The 19,065-nt window shown below is 39.3% G+C and overlaps 1 protein-coding gene across 1 annotated transcript; it reads left to right on the top strand.

The window, feature by feature from the left end:
• The first annotated feature begins 2,207 nt into the window (after window positions 1-2,207).
• On the top strand, window positions 2,208-3,182 carry LOC100352736 (olfactory receptor 5M11). Its single transcript, XM_002708949.2, has one exon. It carries the CDS (start codon window positions 2,208-2,210, stop codon window positions 3,180-3,182), a length of 975 nt encoding a protein of 324 aa, XP_002708995.2.
• Window positions 3,183-19,065: the final 15,883 nt, after the last annotated feature.

Below are 19,065 nucleotides of genomic sequence, written 5' to 3' on the forward strand. Positions count from 1 at the left end.
TTACAAATGAATTATTGCTAAAAGTTTTTCTTTACCTCTCTTTTTTCTCTAAAACAGAATCTTTTTTGCACTGGCTTGTAGTTGAGCAGCCTACACAATGTAGCCAACAACCCCTTCCTACATCGTCATCTGGACTGAAGTCCTTCCCTTGGAGCATCTTTCCCTAGTTTCATTTTCTGTGGGAAGCGGTGTCTTTCCTTCTTCTTTTAAATCCCCACAGTCAGTTCTGAAGGATTGTGTGTTCCGGGGGTGGCTGAATCATAGGTTTACAATATCTGCATTGCCCAGGGCCTCATGCCCAGTAGATCCCAGAATTTGATGAGATGTCACTGATTTGAAGTTGCTATTCATTTTTGAGCAGTGCATTTTACACTTGTATTATGTATCATACATAGTATATCTTGCAGGTGATCTTAGTTGTGGGTTTTGCAACTTCTTGTTTTCCGGTGTCCCTGAGCTACTCCTCTGTAGGTCATTCACCCTTCAGTTAGGAATGCCCAGGTAATGACCTGCAACCACAGAGGTTTCATATTTAGAAGGTGTTTCTTTTTACCCTGACAATACACAGGCACTAGAAATTTCTATCTTTTCATACAAACTTCCTAGTATATTTTGCTTCCCTTTCCTTATGAGTGTTTCTGATGTACTTCACATAAATATTGCAGGTTCCCATAGAAGTCACAGTGCTTGTAAGTCAAAATAATGTAAAATTCTACAGGTGTGTGACAAGTGTTCAGCTTGGTGGTTAGGATTCTGGTTACAATGCCTGTGTCCCACTTTGAAGTACCTGGGTTCAGTTCTTAGCTCTAACTCCCATCTTGAGCTTCCCTCTAATGCAGACCCTGGGAGGCAGTGGTGATGGCTCAATGATTGTGTTCTTGCCACCCATGTGGGAGATGTGGGTTGAATTCCTGGTTTCCAGCTTTGACCTCAGCCCATAGATATTGAGGAGTGAGCCATTAGATCCAGATCACCTTTATCCTCTGATTCACTCCCCAGATGACTTTATCACCAGGGTCAAGCAAAGTCAAGCCAGTAACTCAATCCTGGTCTTCCATGTGGTTGGCAGAGACTCAATTAGTTGAGCTATTTTTATCTGTTCCCTACCACGGTGCATATTTGCAAGAAGCTGAAATTGAGAAATGGAGCCAAGATCAAACCCAGGAACTGTAATGTATAATACAGGCATTTTAATCAGCATCTTAACTGTGGACTAAAAATCTGCCCTTAACAGCTCTTCTGATACAAGTTATGTGTAATAGCTTAAATAATAGTAACATGAAATAATATTTTGTTAATATTTTCTTTATAAACACTTTCAGTCATTACAGTAACCATCATCAAAATACTATGTGAGACTTTGTTTATCTGACAATTTTTCTCATTTATTTAATATGTGCTTAAAATGCATGGTATCTGTGCCTTTCCAAGGTGTGGGCTATGACTACTGTAGTCCTGTGAATAATTATTTAATACTTAGATTCCAGTTTCCCACATTAGATTTTCTGAAAAGACCTCCAAATTCACTTGATTAACAAGCTTTCCAAATAGTTGCTTTGTACCCAGAATATCAAAAAACAAAAACGGAAAGGAGGTAGAGATGAGTAAAACATTGTCAATAATTCAAGCTTTCCTGCTACCACTGCTGTGTCTTTCTTTTAGTATAACTCAGTATATAAATGTATACACAATAGTCATGACAGAGTGATACACTGGGCTTTGTTTCTACCTTTGAAGAATTACTCTAGAAGTAGAAACTAGATGTTACTACTATGATACAATATGCTAAAGAATAAATTGGAACTATGTAGGTTGTGCAGAATAATTCAACCTCTTATATCAAGACAATCAGGTGAGAAATGCATACAAGCAGTAGTTTTAGACTGAGATTTGTAGAATAAGTAGAGGAAAGAGGTAACTCAGAGAGATAGGGGAGATGTAGCTCCATTATATGCAATTATATATGCATAAGTATTGGTTTATTCATAGTACAGCTAAATGTCTGAAAAAGGTATAGAAATAAAACAATAATTTATACAAAGATAAATGAAATAATGTCAGTGGAAATACAACATTAGATTCTAGTACAAGTAGTTATGAGTGACATATTTTTAGAGAAAAATGATCTCAACTGTCATCAACGTGATTTGTACATTTATGCTTGCCTTGTTTGCCTAGCTTCAAGTTCAGCCACAGACTCACAGGAAATGTCCTTCACAAACAGCAGTACAGTAACGGAATTCATTTTACTGGGGCTCACAGATTGCCCCGAACTCCAGCCTTTCCTCTTTGTGCTATTTCTGGTTGTTTACCTTGTCACCCTTCTAGGCAACCTGGGCTTGATCATGTTAATCAGAACGGACTCTCGCCTTCACACACCCATGTACTTCTTCCTCACCAACCTAGCCTTTGTGGACTTGTGCTATGCCTCAAATGCAACACCACAGATGCTGACCAATTTCTTATCAGAGAAGAAGACCATCTCCTTTGTCGGCTGTTTCACGCAGTGCTACATTTTTATTGCTCTTCTCCTCACGGAGTTTTACATGCTGGCTGCAATGGCCTATGACCGCTATGTGGCCATCTGCAACCCTTTGCGCTACAATATGAAAATGTCCAGGCGAGTCTGCATTTGCTTGGCTACTATTCCTTATGTCTATGGCTTCTCCGATGGGCTGTTCCAGGCTATCCTGACCTTCCGCCTGACTTTCTGTAGATCCAACGTCATCAACCACTTCTACTGTGCTGACCCACCACTCATCAAGCTCTCTTGCTCTGATACTTACGTCAAGGAGCACGCCATGCTCATATCAGCTGGCTTCAACCTCTCCAACTCTCTCAGCATCATCCTGGTGTCCTATGCCTTCATTATTGCTGCCATCCTTCGGATCAAGTCATCTGAGGGCCGACGCAAGGCGTTTTCCACCTGTGGTTCTCACATGATGGCTGTAACCCTGTTTTATGGGACACTCTTCTGCATGTATGTCAGACCCCCAACAGATAAGACTGTGGAGGAATCCAAAATAATAGCTGTCTTCTACACCTTTGTCAGTCCAGTGCTGAATCCTTTGATCTATAGTCTGAGGAACAAAGATGTCAAGCAGGCTTTGCTGAATGTCCTCACGAGAAATAGGATCATGATGGTATCAGTGTTTACACTTTCCAATAAGTCACAACTCTGAAAGGTTATCTGAAATGTATTTGCATTTTGTTGATGAGTTTTGGTATCCTCTGTGTTTTGAGTGCCTCAGCAAAAATGATCACTTCTGGGGAAATTAGTTACATTTATATTTCTGTCTGACCTATAAATCAGCAGCACAGGTATTATCTCTGAGTTTCCTACACATGCAGAACCATGTGCTGTACCCCCCGATCCAGATCAGTATTTTATCCAGATCTTCAATTGATTAGTAAGCACAGTAACTTTTGAGAAGTACTGGTTTAGTTAAGACTCCGAACTGAAATGCCCTGGGATATTTTTTATAACAGCACACATGATAAACACACTCTCAACTCAGTTAATTTTTATATTCTTACCTTTACCTCCTGTCTTTTTAATTGAAGAATATTCAAGAAACACATAAGTGACATCATAAACATGCATCATGATAGTTGTTTTCTGTTTTTTATGAGTGTTCCTGTGCACTAGGGGGTAACAATCAGAAAAGAAGGTAACATTGTTTTTAGTGTTCCTACACTTGAGTTTGTGGATGTGGCTTTCTGAGTACCAGCCAAGGAGGATCACATTTTGTTTCATTTGCTTTTGAAAAATTAATACTTGGTGATCTGAGAGGAAGGACAAAGACTAAACATGGAAATAAACAGTGAGTAAGCAATGGGCCATATCTAATGGAGTATCTACTTTGCTTGGACAATTCTCATGTTGTCTTAATTATGCTTAGAGAAGTCATTTTGATTCTCTCCTTCCTGTCATAGATCTGGCACATGGCCTCTATATATGCCATGTAAGGGATGAATTCACAGAGGGGAAGAGATGAAATTGCCCTGGCATCTTCAAAACACCCAAGAGAGCAAAATAGACTTCCCTTCCAAGTTTGTGCTGAGTTAAGATTTAAGGATCACGGCTGGCGCCGCGGCTCACTAGGCTAATCCTCCGCCTAGCGGCACCGGCACACTGGGTTCTAGTCCCGGTCGGGGCGCCGGATTCTGTCCCGGTTGCCCCTCTTCCAGGCCAGCTCTCTGCTGTGGCCCAGGAGTGCAGTGGAGGATGGCCCAAGTGCTTGGGCCCTGCACCCCAGGGGAGACCAGGAAAAGCACCTGGCTCCTGCCACCGGATCAGCACGATGCGCCGGCCGCAGCGCGCCTCCACGGCGGCCATTGGAGGGTGAACCAACGGCAAAGGAAGACCTTTCTCTCTGTCTCTCTCTCTCACTGTCCATTCTGCCTGTCAAAAAAAGATTTAAGGATCAAATAGTGGCCGGCGAGGCGGCTCACTAGGCTAATCCTCTGCCTAGCGGTGCTGGCACACCAGGTTCTAGTCCCTGTAGGGGTGCCGGATTCTGTCCCAGTTGCCCCTCTTCCAGGCCAGCTCTCTGCTGTGGCCCAGGAGTGCAGTGGAGGATGGCCCAAGTGATTGGGCCCTGCACCCCATGGGAGACCAGGAGAAGTACCTGGCTCCTGCCATCGGATCAGCGCAGTGCGCCGGCCGCAGTGCGCCAGCCGCGGAGGTCATTGGAGGGTGAACCAACGGCAAAAAAAGGAAGACCTTTCTCTCTGTCTCTCTCTCTCTCTCACTGTCCACTCTGCCTGTCAAAAAAATAAAATAAAAAATAAAAAAAAAGGATCAAGTAGAAGTTATTCTTTTCACCAAAATGTCTTTTACTTGTTCCTGAATTTTGGTTATTTCCTCAGTTGTTTTCTTGAAAGACCAATCCTGACATTCCAAAACACAAAATAAATGACGTAGTAAATTATATATGTATATTATATGTTAAATAACAATATTAGTAAGACTTCTACATTTTTGTTTGTTTTGGTTTTTAAATGTTATTTGTGTGTATTAAAGGAGCAAAACCCCCTCAGATTAGCTAAAGCAGTGGGGAAAATCTATTATAAACATGTGACTATTTCAGAGCATGCAAGACAAGGAACAACTAGATCTTAGGAACCAAGTGGAATTCACGACATGGGTACTCTGAGAAACCTTCAGTTTCATGGTCTATGTCATATCTGCTTGTTGCCAGAAATTTTTGCAAATCATTAATTGTTGCATGGATCACTAGTTTGATATTTTTTTTTCTATTACTGACTAGGAATTCCTTTTAAAGATATTATTTTTATCAATTCATCTGTTTTTACATTTTGAGTAACAAAAATGTCCTTTGAGGGATAAAATTGTCCTTCCATTAAATCAACTTAAACTCATAGTGGGAACAAATGTGACAACTGGTAACAACCATGTCTTTCTACTTTGATACGTGGGTGTTTTTCTCTCTTTTTCATCTGACAAAGTTACTGTGGATTGAAAGTTACCACATATAGGGCTGGTGCAGTGGCTCACTTTGTTAATCCTCCACCTGCGGCACCGGCATCCCATATGGGCTCCGGTTCTATTTCCGGTTGCTCCTCTTCCAGTCCAGCTTTCTGCTGTGGCCTGGGAGGGCAATGGAGGATGGCCCAAATACTTGGGCCCCTGCACTCACATAGGAGACCAGGAGGAAGCTCCAGGCTCCTGGCTTCGGATCTGTGCAGCGCCAGCAGTAGCAGGCATTTGGGGAGTGAACCAACAGAAGGAAAACCTTTCTCTCTGTCTCTCTCTCTCACTGTTTATAACTCTACCTATCAAATAATAATAAAAAAAAGTTACCACATATGTAAGTTATCTTTCTAGAATTGTTTTAGGTAGAGGAGATTGTTTTGGACATTGTGTCTTTACTTTATAACTAGAAGTTTTAATGCATCTTGTACTATATTCAGTGCTTTGATTAGAAATCAAATAAGAGAGTGAAAAACATAACACATGTAAAAACAGTACCAATTTTAGTGTTAGTAATAATCCTGGAGAAGGTTAGAAAAGTTATTCCGTTCTTCATCATCATAAAGCCTTTTCCATAACTCTAATTACCATATTCAAAGCCAACTTCTTTTCTGAATGTCCATGGTGATTTTCTCTGTCTTCTTTACAGTGTTTCTTTACTTCACTTAATTTTCTATTTCATCTATTTCTAACTCAGAGATTGTAGGCGCTTTGTAAAAGGCATTATTATGGATTTAGGTTTTGAAAACCTTGTAGATACCTATACAAAGTTTCAGAGAGTAAGTTAATATGAAGTGACTGTGTTTTAAAAGAACAGCTAATGGCATACTGGGTAAATCATGTGACTAAGTGTCTTTTCTATTAAAGAGCTATTTTCTCATTTTAACTGGTGATTCAAGATAAGAATATTCTCTTGAAATAAAATGCAAGGTTCAAGGTATTACTCTTTGATTCTGGGATATAATTAAATATTAGTTCAACAAAATAAATTCAGGTAGATTTGTCAGTATGGCCCACTTACACAGTAATATGTTTAGTTTATGATTCCAGAGATATTAAACCATGATATTTCTTCTACTGACCCTTTATATATATTTGCTCTGAAATCAGAGACTTTTGGGGCCACTTTCATAATAATGGATATTATAATAAAATATTATTAGATAATTATTAAAATAAAATATAAAATCAGACCAAGTTAGACAGCTTTACATGTGTATTGTGCTTACAAAGGAGAGTTAATGAACTGTGAGACTTTGAATCAGCACAAAGGCTACAGCACAATTTACAAGAAGTATCTTGCTTTTTTCCAAATTCCCAGAAAAATTCCTCCCTCTTGGTCATTCTCTCAGTTAAGTGTGATCAGTCCAGCTCTCTGCTGGACTATTTCAAGTATTTAGCATTACTCTTAGACACCTCATACTGTTCCTCTTTCTGCAGACAGCATAGGTTACAAAACCAGAAGCTCAGCAAGTTCTTTCAATGATTCTTCTCTCTGTAAGTTTTGTTGCTGAATCCTCCTGGAGATCATTTGTTGACTAATGGTGACAAACATTTAAGAATCTTGAGAGAATACAACTCCCAATGGAGATAATTAAAATAACTACTGGAAAGATCATACCAAGGATTTGAAAACCATGCTGGAGCTGTGGTTCCCAAGAGCCAAGACTGAGCCAACTGAATAGATTGATCCATTGTTCTTTCTTTATCTGGTGAATACCTGGGTCTGCACTTTCATGTCTCTAAGATTTTGGACTACATTTCTTGACTATTTGACATAAAAGTAGCATTCTCTGATATAACAGATCCAGTTTATGAGATTTTCCTAGGTTGCAGTTTCAATGCCTGTATGATGTCATCAGTTATTCTGGTGAACTTTCTGCATGGCTCACAAGGAAAGAAGCATGGATATAAGTGTTGTGATGAATTCTCCTGGGTTCCTATCAAGTGATCCAACTTTAGTTTGTAGGGTTTTAAAGCCCAGGACATCTTGGTTCAAAGTTATCAGATATCTATTTCTGTCATAGTCTTTCCCATGAGTTTCTTACAATTATGCACACAGCTACCCGCAAAAGCTTTTAGGAAAACATCAGAATGAAACAATAATCATTTGGGAATGAAAAATTACTTTAAAGGAACTTATTCATCCTCTTGTCAGTTTCACATATTACAGCTTAGAAAATAAAGGCCAGACAGATTTTGCTAAACTTGCCACTAATATGAGTTGAGTTCATGATTAACAGATCTAAAATCAGAATCACTAATTGAAATTAAACATAAAATATGTGTTTGTAAAAACTGAAGTACTGACTTGGATACATTGGGATGGCAGACCAGGCCTAACAGTTAAGCCAATTCATTTCTTTTGCAAAGGGTGCAAATGTACTCTTACCTAAGTTCACCAGGGAAATTAGTCGGTGGCAGGGTTGTGTTTAGTTTAGTTTCTGTTTCATTCCAAATTTTTGTTTGTCTGACTGAACATCTGACTATTCCAGTAAAGCTCAAGGAGTAGTGTTTGGTGTACCACTGGATTTTGCCCAGATCTGATCATTTGATGTGTCCTGTAGATGAGTTAGTGACTTGTGGTAGTTGTAAGAAAGGCTGACTCTTACCAGGATGGCATGTCAGCCTAAACACAAAACACTCTACTGTCCCTGACATCTATCTTCCTACATGGTTTTCTTTCTTGCAGATGCTCAGGGAATTGCTCTTATTTCTCCAAGATCCTTATCACTTGCATTTCAATGATTTCCTCTACTTCACCATCTAGGAGAAAATTTATCAATGCTATTGGAAGAAGTGGGAAAAGCAGAGAAAAGGGCAGGGAGATAATTCTATTCATTCTCCTTCCATAAAATATCATTTTGCAATCAGATTTAAATAGAGATTAGCTTATTTTTAACTATAATTCCCATCACAACTTCATATATCCTTGAAGACAAAAAAAATCTGCTTGATTTTTTTCCTGCATCTCTCCATTCCCAGAAAATGAAGTAGTTATATTATAATCATTTTAAGTCCCATTGACCATTGCTTCTTAAAAATTGAATGCTTATTATTCTTTATGATTTATTATTTAGGATTTTGTTCATCTCATTAATACTGCTTATCTCCATCTTTACGAGCACATATAGACAAAAAGTCATATTTTCCTTCATTCATTTTGAAGGATGTTTAGAGAAATGTTATTTCAACTGTCATCAACATGATTTGTACATTTATGTTTGCTTTGCTTGCCTAGCTTCAAGAATAGATGTGGACTTTAAGGAAATATCCGTCATGAACAACAGTACAGTAATGGAATCCATTTTATTGGGAATCACAGATTGCCCCGAACTCCAGCCTTTCCTCTTTGTGCTATTTCTGGTTGTTTACCTTGTCACCCTTCTAGGCAACCTGGGCTTGATCATGTTAATCAGAACGGACTCTCGCCTTCACACACCCATGTACTACCTCCTCACCAACCTAGCCTTTGTGGACTTGTGCTATGCCTCAAATGCAACACCACAGATGCTGACCAATTTCTTATCAGGGAAGAAGACCATCTCCTTTGTCGGCTGTTTCACGCAGTGTTACATTTTTATTGCTCTTCTCCTCACGGAGTTTTACATGCTGGCTGCAATGGCCTATGACTGGATATCTTCAACCCTCTCCAACTCCCTCACCATTATCCTGGTGTCCTATGCCTTCATTATTGCTGCCATCCTTTGGATCAAGTCATCTGAGGGTCAACAAAAGGCATCTTCCATCTGTGGTTCTCACATGATGGCTATAATTTTGTTTTATGGGACAAGACTGTAGAGGAATCCAAAATAATAGCTGTTTTCTACACCTTAGTCAGCCTAGTGCTGAATCCAAGATGTAAAACACGCCTTGAAGAATGTCCTAAAAAATACATGGTCAAGGTGGAGGTCTACATTTTTCAAAAAGCCATGACTCTAAACAGGTTGCTGAAGTGTATATGCAAAATATTCTTACACTTTTTTATAAGTACAGCCACTAGAAGAAATACTGTGGACATTCAAAAATAGTATAGAACTAGTGTCTGTTGCAGCATTTCATCCATGCATATATATGTATTTTCAATGGAAATAAAACTAGTATTTTGAAGGTGTATCCTCACTCCCACATTCATTGCAATACTATTCATGATAGATAAGATATGAAATCAACTCATGTGTTCATCAGAGGATTAATGGAGAAAGAAAATGTTGTTTCTATTCAGTATAGAAAAGGAAGGAAAATCCGTATGTCGTGACAACATACTGGAATTGGAGGAAATAGCCTTAAGTGAAATAATTCAGGCACAGAAATGCAAATATTGCGATGTCTCCATTGTGTAGTAGAATCTAAAAAAAAGTTGCACTCAGGAGACCCCAGTGGAAAGAAGGGGCCATCAAAGAAGGATGCTCTTTTCTTTGAAGGGAGGAGAAAACTTCTACTTTGCATATGCATGTCTAAAAACTGACAGAGTTTGTGGACTCAAGGGGCTTCCATAGCCTTGGCAGCTCATGACAAGAGCCTCGAATGTTCACTGATGTCAAAAATAAGAGTGTTAATTGTTAAATCAACAACCGGAGTTAATGTGCACTTACTCCCCTTGTTGGACCTCTGACCTTAATGAGGTGTACTATGAGAATTAACGGTAAAACTTATCTTCAAACTGGACTTCATATTTTGTGTGTCTGTGTGGGTGCTAACTGTTGAAATCTCTACTTAGTATAGAGTTGGTCTTCTATATATAAAGTCAATTAAAAATGAATCTTAATGGAAAATGGAATGAGAGAGGGAGTGGGAGGTGGGATGTGAGTGTGAGTGGGAGGTGGAGTAGGGGGAAGAAACACTATATCCCTAAAAGCTGTACATATAAAATTTGTATTCATTAAATAAAAACCTTCAAGAAAAATTTTAAAAAGTTGCACTCAGAGAAGTAGAGTGTATAATGATATTCATCAGGGGCTGGTGAGAAATGGGAGTGGAAATGGGGGAAGTACGAAATTTCAATTAGACAGCAGAAGTAAGTTCAGGAAATGGAACATGTACAATACGATGACAAGTTAAAATACATCGCATACATTAAAATTGATGAGAGAGTAGATTTTAAATGTTTACACCAGAAAAAAAATCATTGGTTTTATTTAGCCATTCCATAATGTAAACACATTTCAAATGTAAAGATATGTATAATATAATAAGCAAACTTTTCAAATTAAATACAATTGAAATTTGGCGGGCACCGCGGCTCATTAGGCTAATCCTCCGCCTTGTGGCGCCGGCACACTGGGTTCTAGTCCCGGTCGGGGCGCCGGATTCTGTCCCAGTTGCCCCTCTTCCAGGCCAGCTCTCTGCTGTGGCCCGGGAGTGCAGTGGAGGATTGCTCAAGTGCTTGGGCCCTGTACCCCATGGGAGACCAGGATAAGCACCTGGCTCCTGCCATCGGATCAGCGCGGTGCGCCGGCCATGGTGGCCATTGGAGGGTGAACCAACGGCAAAAGGAAGACCTTTCTCTCTGTCTCTCTCTCTCACTGTCCACTCTGCCTGTCAAAAAAAATAAAAAAATAAAAAAAAAAACAATTGAAATTTGAAGTTGAGTTTTAGTATTCTATGAATATATATGTTGAATTCAAAAGATTTGTGGAAAAGTGGAATTAAAAGATGTTTGGTATAGAATTTTTTAAAATCCATGCATTAAGGAGTATTCAAACATTCATAAAAATACATATTATGAAAAATGTGCATGGAGCTTTTTGCTGAACTTTTTGAAATACTCATATTTCTCAAGTTTCTCAGTTATAAGGTTCAGGTATGGGGACAAATTAGCTGTACTTGCTTTTCTAGGTCCTTGAACTTCAACATACATCTACAAATGACCACAGTAGGATTTACTCCAGTGATTTTCAGACATGCAAATTCACATTCTGCACTCCAGACCAATCATATCAGCCTTAATTGTAACAGAATCCCAGATTTGTAGACACCTTAAAATGATGAACATTATCCAATGTGAAAACTCCAAGCAATATGCCTTGAGACATTGGTGTGCTCATATTGTTCACAAGGGTAACCAGAAACAACATACCTCATTACAGTTCCTCAAATTTATTCAGTTTTTATTCTCATGTAATTTTTTTTTTTTTTTGACAGGAAGAGTGGACAGTGAGAGAGAGAGACAGAGGACAGAGAGAAAGGAAAGGTCTTCCTTTGCCATTGGTTCACCCTCCAATGGCCGCCGCGGCCGGTGCGCTGCGGCCGGCGCACCGCGCTGATCCGATGGCAGGAGCCAGGAGCCAGGTGCTTTTCCTGGTTTCCCATTGGGTGCAGGGCCCAAGCACCTGGGCCATCCTCCACTGCCCTCCCTGGCCACAGCAGAGAGCTGGATTGGAAGAGGGGCAACCGGGACAGAATCTGGCGCCCCAACCGGGACTAGAACCCGGTGTGCCGGCGCCGCTAGGCGGAGGATTAGCCTAGTGAGCTGCGGCGCCGGCTGTAATTTTGATTAAAGGATATTTAAGAGACACATCCTTCTTATTTCTTTCCTGCCTTATTAAATAAAGCCAGAAACTATGGGTCCTGATAATGTTTTTCTGTTTGTGTGAATGTGGTTGTGTAGTGATGAGAGTGGCAAGGAGAGGGAAATAGAGTGATGATAATTTTCTTTCATGTGAGTTTGTGGTGCAGGTGTCTGAGTGATTGAGATCTATAGCCAAAGTCACACTCTAGAGACAGCTCCAGAGACAGGCTCAGGGCAAGTCTAAGGAAAATACTTTTCATATCACTTGCATTTGGAACATTTAGAATCAAGTGATAAAAGATTAAAGTTAAAGGGTAAAATAAAGCAGCAATGGATCATTCCAGATAAAGTATCCACATAGATTTGGCTATGATTTCTAGTCCTAATTTTGTTTAGGTTAGTGATGTTCATTTTTTTCCTAATTCGTGGTCTTTTTTTTTATTTTTTATTTTTGACAGGCAGAGTAGACAGTGAGAGAGAGAGAGATAGAGAGAAAGGTTTTCCTTTGTTGTTGGTTCACCCTCCAATGGCCGCCGCGGCCGGTGCGCTGTGGCCGGCGCGCCGCGCTGATCTGATGGCAGGAGCCAGGTACTTATCCTGGTCTCCCATGGGGTGCAGGGCCCAAGTACTTAGGCCATCCTCCACTGCACTCCCTGGCCACAGCAGAGAGCTGGACTGGAAGAGGGGCAACTGGGACAGAATCCGGCGCCCCGACCGGGACTAGAACCCAGTGTGCCGGCGCCACAAGGCCGAGGATTAGCCTAGTGAGCCGTGGCGCCGGCCCTAATTCATGGTCTTTTTATAAGCACTGTGGGGATGAGGATGTGATCTGGGAGAGAAAATAAAATTATGCTGTCATCTAAAAAAACTCAGCAAGTAAAATAAATTTGCCTTCCATGTTGGAGCTTAAGTTCATTTTTTAAAAGCTAAACACTCAGCAAAATAGTTAATGAATTGTCACTGCTCCCAAATGCACAGTAATTCATAATTCCTTTCTTTTTCTTTTTTTTTTTTTTTTTTTTGACAGGCAGAGTGGACAGTGGGAGAGAGAGAGAGAGAGAGAGAGAGAGAAAGGTCTTCCTTTTTGCCATTGTTTCACCCTCCAATGGCTGCCGTGGCCGGCACGCTGTGGCTGGCGCATCGTGCTGATCCGAAGCCAGGAGCCAGGTACTTCTCCTGGTCTCCCAGGTGGGTGCAGGGCCCAAGCACTTGGGCCATCCTCCTCTGTACTCCTGGGGCCATAGCAGAGAGCTGGCCTGGAAGAGGGGCAACTGGGACAGAATCCAGTGCCCCGACTGGGACTAGAACCCGGTGTGCCAGCACCACAAGGCGGAGGATTAGCCTATTGAGCTGCAGCGCCAGCCCATAATTCCTTTCTTGATAGACATAGCCTGTAAAGTTGTGAAATATTATGTGTACATAAATACACATTAGGATGAACACAAAATAATTTTATCAGTAAGGTCTCTTCCTCTCTCTGAATTAGTTGAATCTCTCTCTCTTTCTCTTTCTCTCTCGTTTTCCAAGTAACAAAAATTCTACTTATTCTATTCATCTTATTCGAATAAATGGATCCATAGTGCAACATTCCCATGAGAAGTAGCTCTTGATAACTCAAGACAATCAGCTCAAAGTACTTCAAACTGATGCAATCATGTTGCTCAAATCCCAAGACTGATAGTATGAGTCTATATCAATTACTGTTTCCTCTCTGGAGTTATCTTTTCTGGTTGCAATGTAATTATTTCCTTAGTGTATGTTGAAAAATACTTTAGGGATAAGCAATCCAAACTACAAGTCGAGTATAAATCGTTCTTGGCAACTTATATCTTGGACCGCTAGTGTCTCTGAGTGAATCTTTCCTGGGGTCAGGTAGGAGTGAAAATTCTTACTTCTATGCCTTCACTTTATCTACTTGTTTCAGTTTTGGGTTTTCATCAGAAAGAATCAGGTGAAAACAAAAGTGCTTTTAATGTTAGTATAGATTCTTAGCTAGTTGGAATGAGGCAGCATATATTTCTTGTTTATTCACTAAAAAGCATTAGAATTTTACTGGAAGTGTGCATTTACAATGATCATTTTTACTTTGCAAATAACATTCTCTCAATCATTCAAGTATTGAATGCATTTTGAATGGCTATGTTGGAGTAAAAACTTGAATAAATCATCTCATTATTATTTTTTGAATCATGTTTGTTGAAAGCACATCCTGCCCTTTAAAAAGAACTTGTTCAAGGACTCAAAAAAGGGGGACAGATTAAGCATGAATGATACTCATTCTAGCAAAGATAAAGCTCTTAAAGATATACTAGGAGGCACATGACTACTAATGAGTGAGGATTGGTAAAAACATCAGTGCAAGATTGCAATGTTAGAAATGATGGGAACCTAAGAAATCCTTTAGGAACAATCTGATATGGAATAGATCAGGACTCTGAGACTCCTAGAGAGTAAGTCATTACATCAAGGTGAAGTGTTTTCTAAAATAAGACTCAAGAGAACTTCTACTAACATCCTAAACAAGTACAAATCCACAGTGCAAGTCATCCTCTAGAAATTAGGCTCATGCATTGTAATTAGGTAATTTTCCTGCTGTTGTCACAGTAAGACACTGAATGAGAGGAGGTATGCTGAAGTCCATTATGACAGAGTAGGCAAGGAAGGGAAACTGATATTCACATGGAGAGGCTTGTCTCCATCAGCTACGTGACTTATTCCCCTTTGTCGTCAATTCTTACCTCTAAATATCCTTTTTTTTTTTTTTGCTCATCTTATTTACATCTAAATTCCCAGTTGAGGTAGTTTCTGGGCTTGATGACTAACACTAAACTTCCATAAATGTGCTTTTATTTTCTGTGATCTTTTCCTGGGTGTCAAACTTTCCAAGGCTGCAATTCAATCTTGCTAGACTACATAATGCTGATCTTAATGTACACTGATTAATAACTGTGGCAGCGTTTAATGTTATCCTATCACCTCAGACTTCTATATTTTAAATAAAGCCTGGAAAACATAAATTTATCCACAGGGGGAAAAAAAAACACTTCAACAAGTAGTATACCTAGTAGAGATATCTGCAGATGTGAATTTTATATTTTTGCTGATCTAATGTATTTATTTCTTTATTTTGAGTTGAAGGAATAAAAATATTTCCTATGTGTTAGGCAGGTGTTTGGTGCAGCTGTCAAGCTGGGACTTGGGACATCCTCATCTCAGATTGGAGGGCCTGGGATTGCTCTGCTCTCCTTTCGAGCTTCCTGCTAATTGTGCACTGTTGCATGTAGCACATATTTCAAGAATTCGGGACACTGTACCTAACATGGGAGATCAGGATTGAGATCCTGGCTCCTGGTTTCAGTCTGGCCTGGCCTTGGCTGTTGCACACATTTGGGAAGTGAAGCAGTAGCTGGGAGATTCTCTCTCTGTCTCTCTCTGTCTCTCTCTCTCTGTCTCTTTCAAATAAATAAAATGAATTTAACAAAATGTTTATTATGTTTAGCAGTTTTCCATAAGTGAAATCTCTGATTTTCTGCTCAGTGAAAGAAACTAAATAATCTTCCAAACAAAAATAAATATATGTGAATATAGACATCGTTGTGAATCATATCCATCAGTGCATACAAATCTGTATTGACTTTGTCAGCTAGCTTTTCTTTGATTATTCCAAACTACAGGAAAGCAATTTAACATTATTGAGCCAGTGAAAGTTTACCTGGAGTTTTATTTCAGTTGTATTTCCTGCAATAAGAAATACAGACTTTTGGCCAGCGCAGCGGCTCACTAGGCTATTGTAAAAGTGATTCAGTAATCTTTCATATATCAATATGAATCACTTGGCATGCTATATTGTAATAAGACTTAGAAAATAGTAAGATCCATAGCAATTATATTTTCTTAATGCTTCTATAAATATCAGTTAGATGAATGATCTTTCTAATCACAGAGTATCCTGGATACAGAAAACAATAAATAAGAATTATGAAAGGTGGTGCCCACAGAATTAAATATTAGCCTTTGAATTATTATAGTAGCACAAATTGTATAAACATTTGTTTAGAGAAATAGAAATAATCTTCATTTGGTTTTGTATTAAACATTTTATAATCACTGAGATACTGAGTGTTGGTAGAATAAAAATTGTGCTAGTGGAATAAAAATTCATCATAGGAGTTTATCAAAATATTAAAAAATTTCCAATGATGTTTGTCAAATGAACACTTTTTTTCAAAAAAAGGTATTATTTATTTTAAAGTCAGAGTTACTGAGAGAGGGGGAGAAAGAGAGAAAGAGAGAGAGAGAGAGAAATCTTCCCTTCACTGGTTCACTCTACAGATGACTGCAACACCAGGGCTGAGACTGACTGAAGCTAGGAAGTTTTTCCAGGTCTCCCATCTGGGTAGCAGTGGCCCAAACATTTGGGCCCATCTTCTGTTGCTTTTCCCAGGCCATTAGCAGGGAGCTGGTTTAGAAGTGGAGGGGCCAGAACATGAACTGGCACCAATATGTGATGCTGGCACTGCAGGCAGTGGCTTTACCCGCTGTGCCACAATGCTAGCTCCCACACTTTTATTAATTTTTCTTACATAAGTACATGCATACATACACATGTTGCACTAAAAACCAGATTTGAAATAAAATATTTAATGTAATTATAATTCCTGAATCAGATATTGAATACAGATGAAATCCCAAAGATATTTTCTTTATTGAGATATTGAGAATGTTGTTTACCGGGTGCATTTAAACCTTTAATGTGAAATGGGCAAGAAACTAAATGGGATGGGTTTGGGGAAGAAGTTCATGATAGCAAGAGAGGGCTAAAAGAAGAAAGGGTAGGAGAGTGGAGGGAGATATGATCAGAGAACAGATTAATATATGAGATGCTTAAGAGAAAAAGTCAAAATCCACACAAACTATATGAGAGTATTTTAAATATTTGGAGTTTGTATCATGGATCATATCTATATCAGTCTATTGATACACATCTATCATTAATTTTCTAGAAACACTTAATAACAAATAAATACTAAGCAATGCATTATTAGTGAAGTATATCTGAAGAGTGGACAGCTGCTGGTGTTTGGTGTTTAATTGTACAGATTGCATATTTAGGGTAAAACACGTGCATGTTCACCTACAATTGAGGTGCAAACTCTTGTTGTGTTTGATTCTATTTTTCTCAGGGTTCTTTCATTCTCTTCCTATTTACTAATCTCTTCCATGCTCAGTATTCGACTCAGTAATTTTTTTGGAGAACTTAAGTCAGTGCTATATTGGAAAGTGCTTCAGTACCTCATGAAGGACACTGCTGAATGAAGGTGGACTCGCAGGGAGTGCAGCACGTTTGCTCCCTTTTGAGGAGTGAGGAAAGGGTACTTTTACCACTTACACAAATCCTGATTTACTATTGCCCTTACCTCCCAAAGGTCAAAACCGTAGACTTAAGGCTACAAGCCATTTCTTTTGAAAACAGCAGAGAAAATCAGTTTTAATTCACCACAATCACTTGGTTGTAACACATACACACATGCACACTCACTCCAAAACAATATCAAAGAATAGTTTTTGATATATTACCCTGTAGTTTTCAGGCCTGATTGCAAATCTTGGCCTGTGATGGGGACATTGAGTTTAGCTACTTTTAATTTCTAATCGGTTTATTTGAAACAATAAAAACTAATCCCTGCTTCTTTGTGGAGTTTATTTGATTTCTCTTGAGAGCTTCTCGAGAAAAATACCTTAGAGTATGCTCTACTCTTGTTCCTTTAGAAATTTCTAGCAATTCTTCAAGTTTCAGGCAAATGTCTTATTCTTAGATGTCTATTCTGATTCTTGAAAACAATTACTTATTTTGTCAAAATATTTATTATTGGACAATTAATCTTAATTTTTATCTCCTTTGCCATGAAAACATGAACCAGTCTTTAAAGACAAGCAATATTATCAGTGTTCTTTTTTTCCCAGCAAAGTGGGTTGCTTATAGGAAGTGTCCAACACTGTTTGTGTAGAAGGATATCCTGCTGCAATGATTAAATCATACAACATCCTGGAAACATCACAGAGTCAAAGTAGCTAAATTGCAAGGACACTAGATTGAATTTACAGGAATAGTTGACTCTAAGAATACAGTTGGTGATATTGGCATTGCATGCAATTCTCATTGGGATCTCAACAAATCAAGTCTATGGTTTTGCGCTGCCTTTAAAATGATTTTTTAGTTTTTATTTATTTATTTTTATTTTTTCTTTATTATTTGAAAGTCAGAGTTAAAGAGAGAGAGAGAGAGAGAGAGAGAGAAAGGGAGAGAGAGATGTCTTCCATCTGCTGTTCACTCCCCAAATGGCTATAACAGCCAGGGCTTGGCCAGTTTGAAGCCGGGAATGAGCAACTCCTTCTGGGTCTGCCATGTGGGTGGGTGCAGGGGCCCAAGCACTTGGGCCATGTTACACTCTTCCTCCAGGTGCATTAGCAGGGAGCTGGACTGGAAGTGGAGCAGTTGGGACGAGAACCAGCACCTGTATGTGATGATGGCATCGCAGTGGGTGGCTTTACCAGCTACATCACAACCCCAGCTTCTGTGCTTTTTAAAAAGTATATATTTTAAAGTCAAGTTAAGGAAGGCATTTTTTCAAAGCTGTTAAAATGTTGTGGGATATTTGCATCCAGTGGAGGAGAGTCAGGGTTGGAGTCCTGGTTCTGCTTCTAATTCCAGCTTCCTGCTAATGCACCTGCTGGGAGGCAGCTGCTGGTGGCTCAGGTAGGGTCTCTGTCAACTATGCAGAAGACTCAGCTTCAGTTACCGGCTCAGCCCTGGCGCTTGAGGGCTTTGGAGAGTGAAAGGGGGGATGAGCCCCTCTCTCTTTCTCTCCTCTATAAATAAATGAAACATATAAATTTTAGAAGTCGAATTAGTTGCTAACACTATCTTTGCTATATTTCATATTAAAATAATAAATTTAGATTTTAAAGGATTTGTTTTATTTATTTGAATGACAGAGTTACAGAGAGAGGTAGAGACAGAGAGAGAGAGGTCTTCCATCTGATGGTTCACTCCCCA

Source organism: Oryctolagus cuniculus, chromosome 1 (assembly GCF_964237555.1).
Source record: "Oryctolagus cuniculus chromosome 1, mOryCun1.1, whole genome shotgun sequence".
Taxonomy (NCBI): domain Eukaryota; kingdom Metazoa; phylum Chordata; class Mammalia; order Lagomorpha; family Leporidae; genus Oryctolagus; species Oryctolagus cuniculus.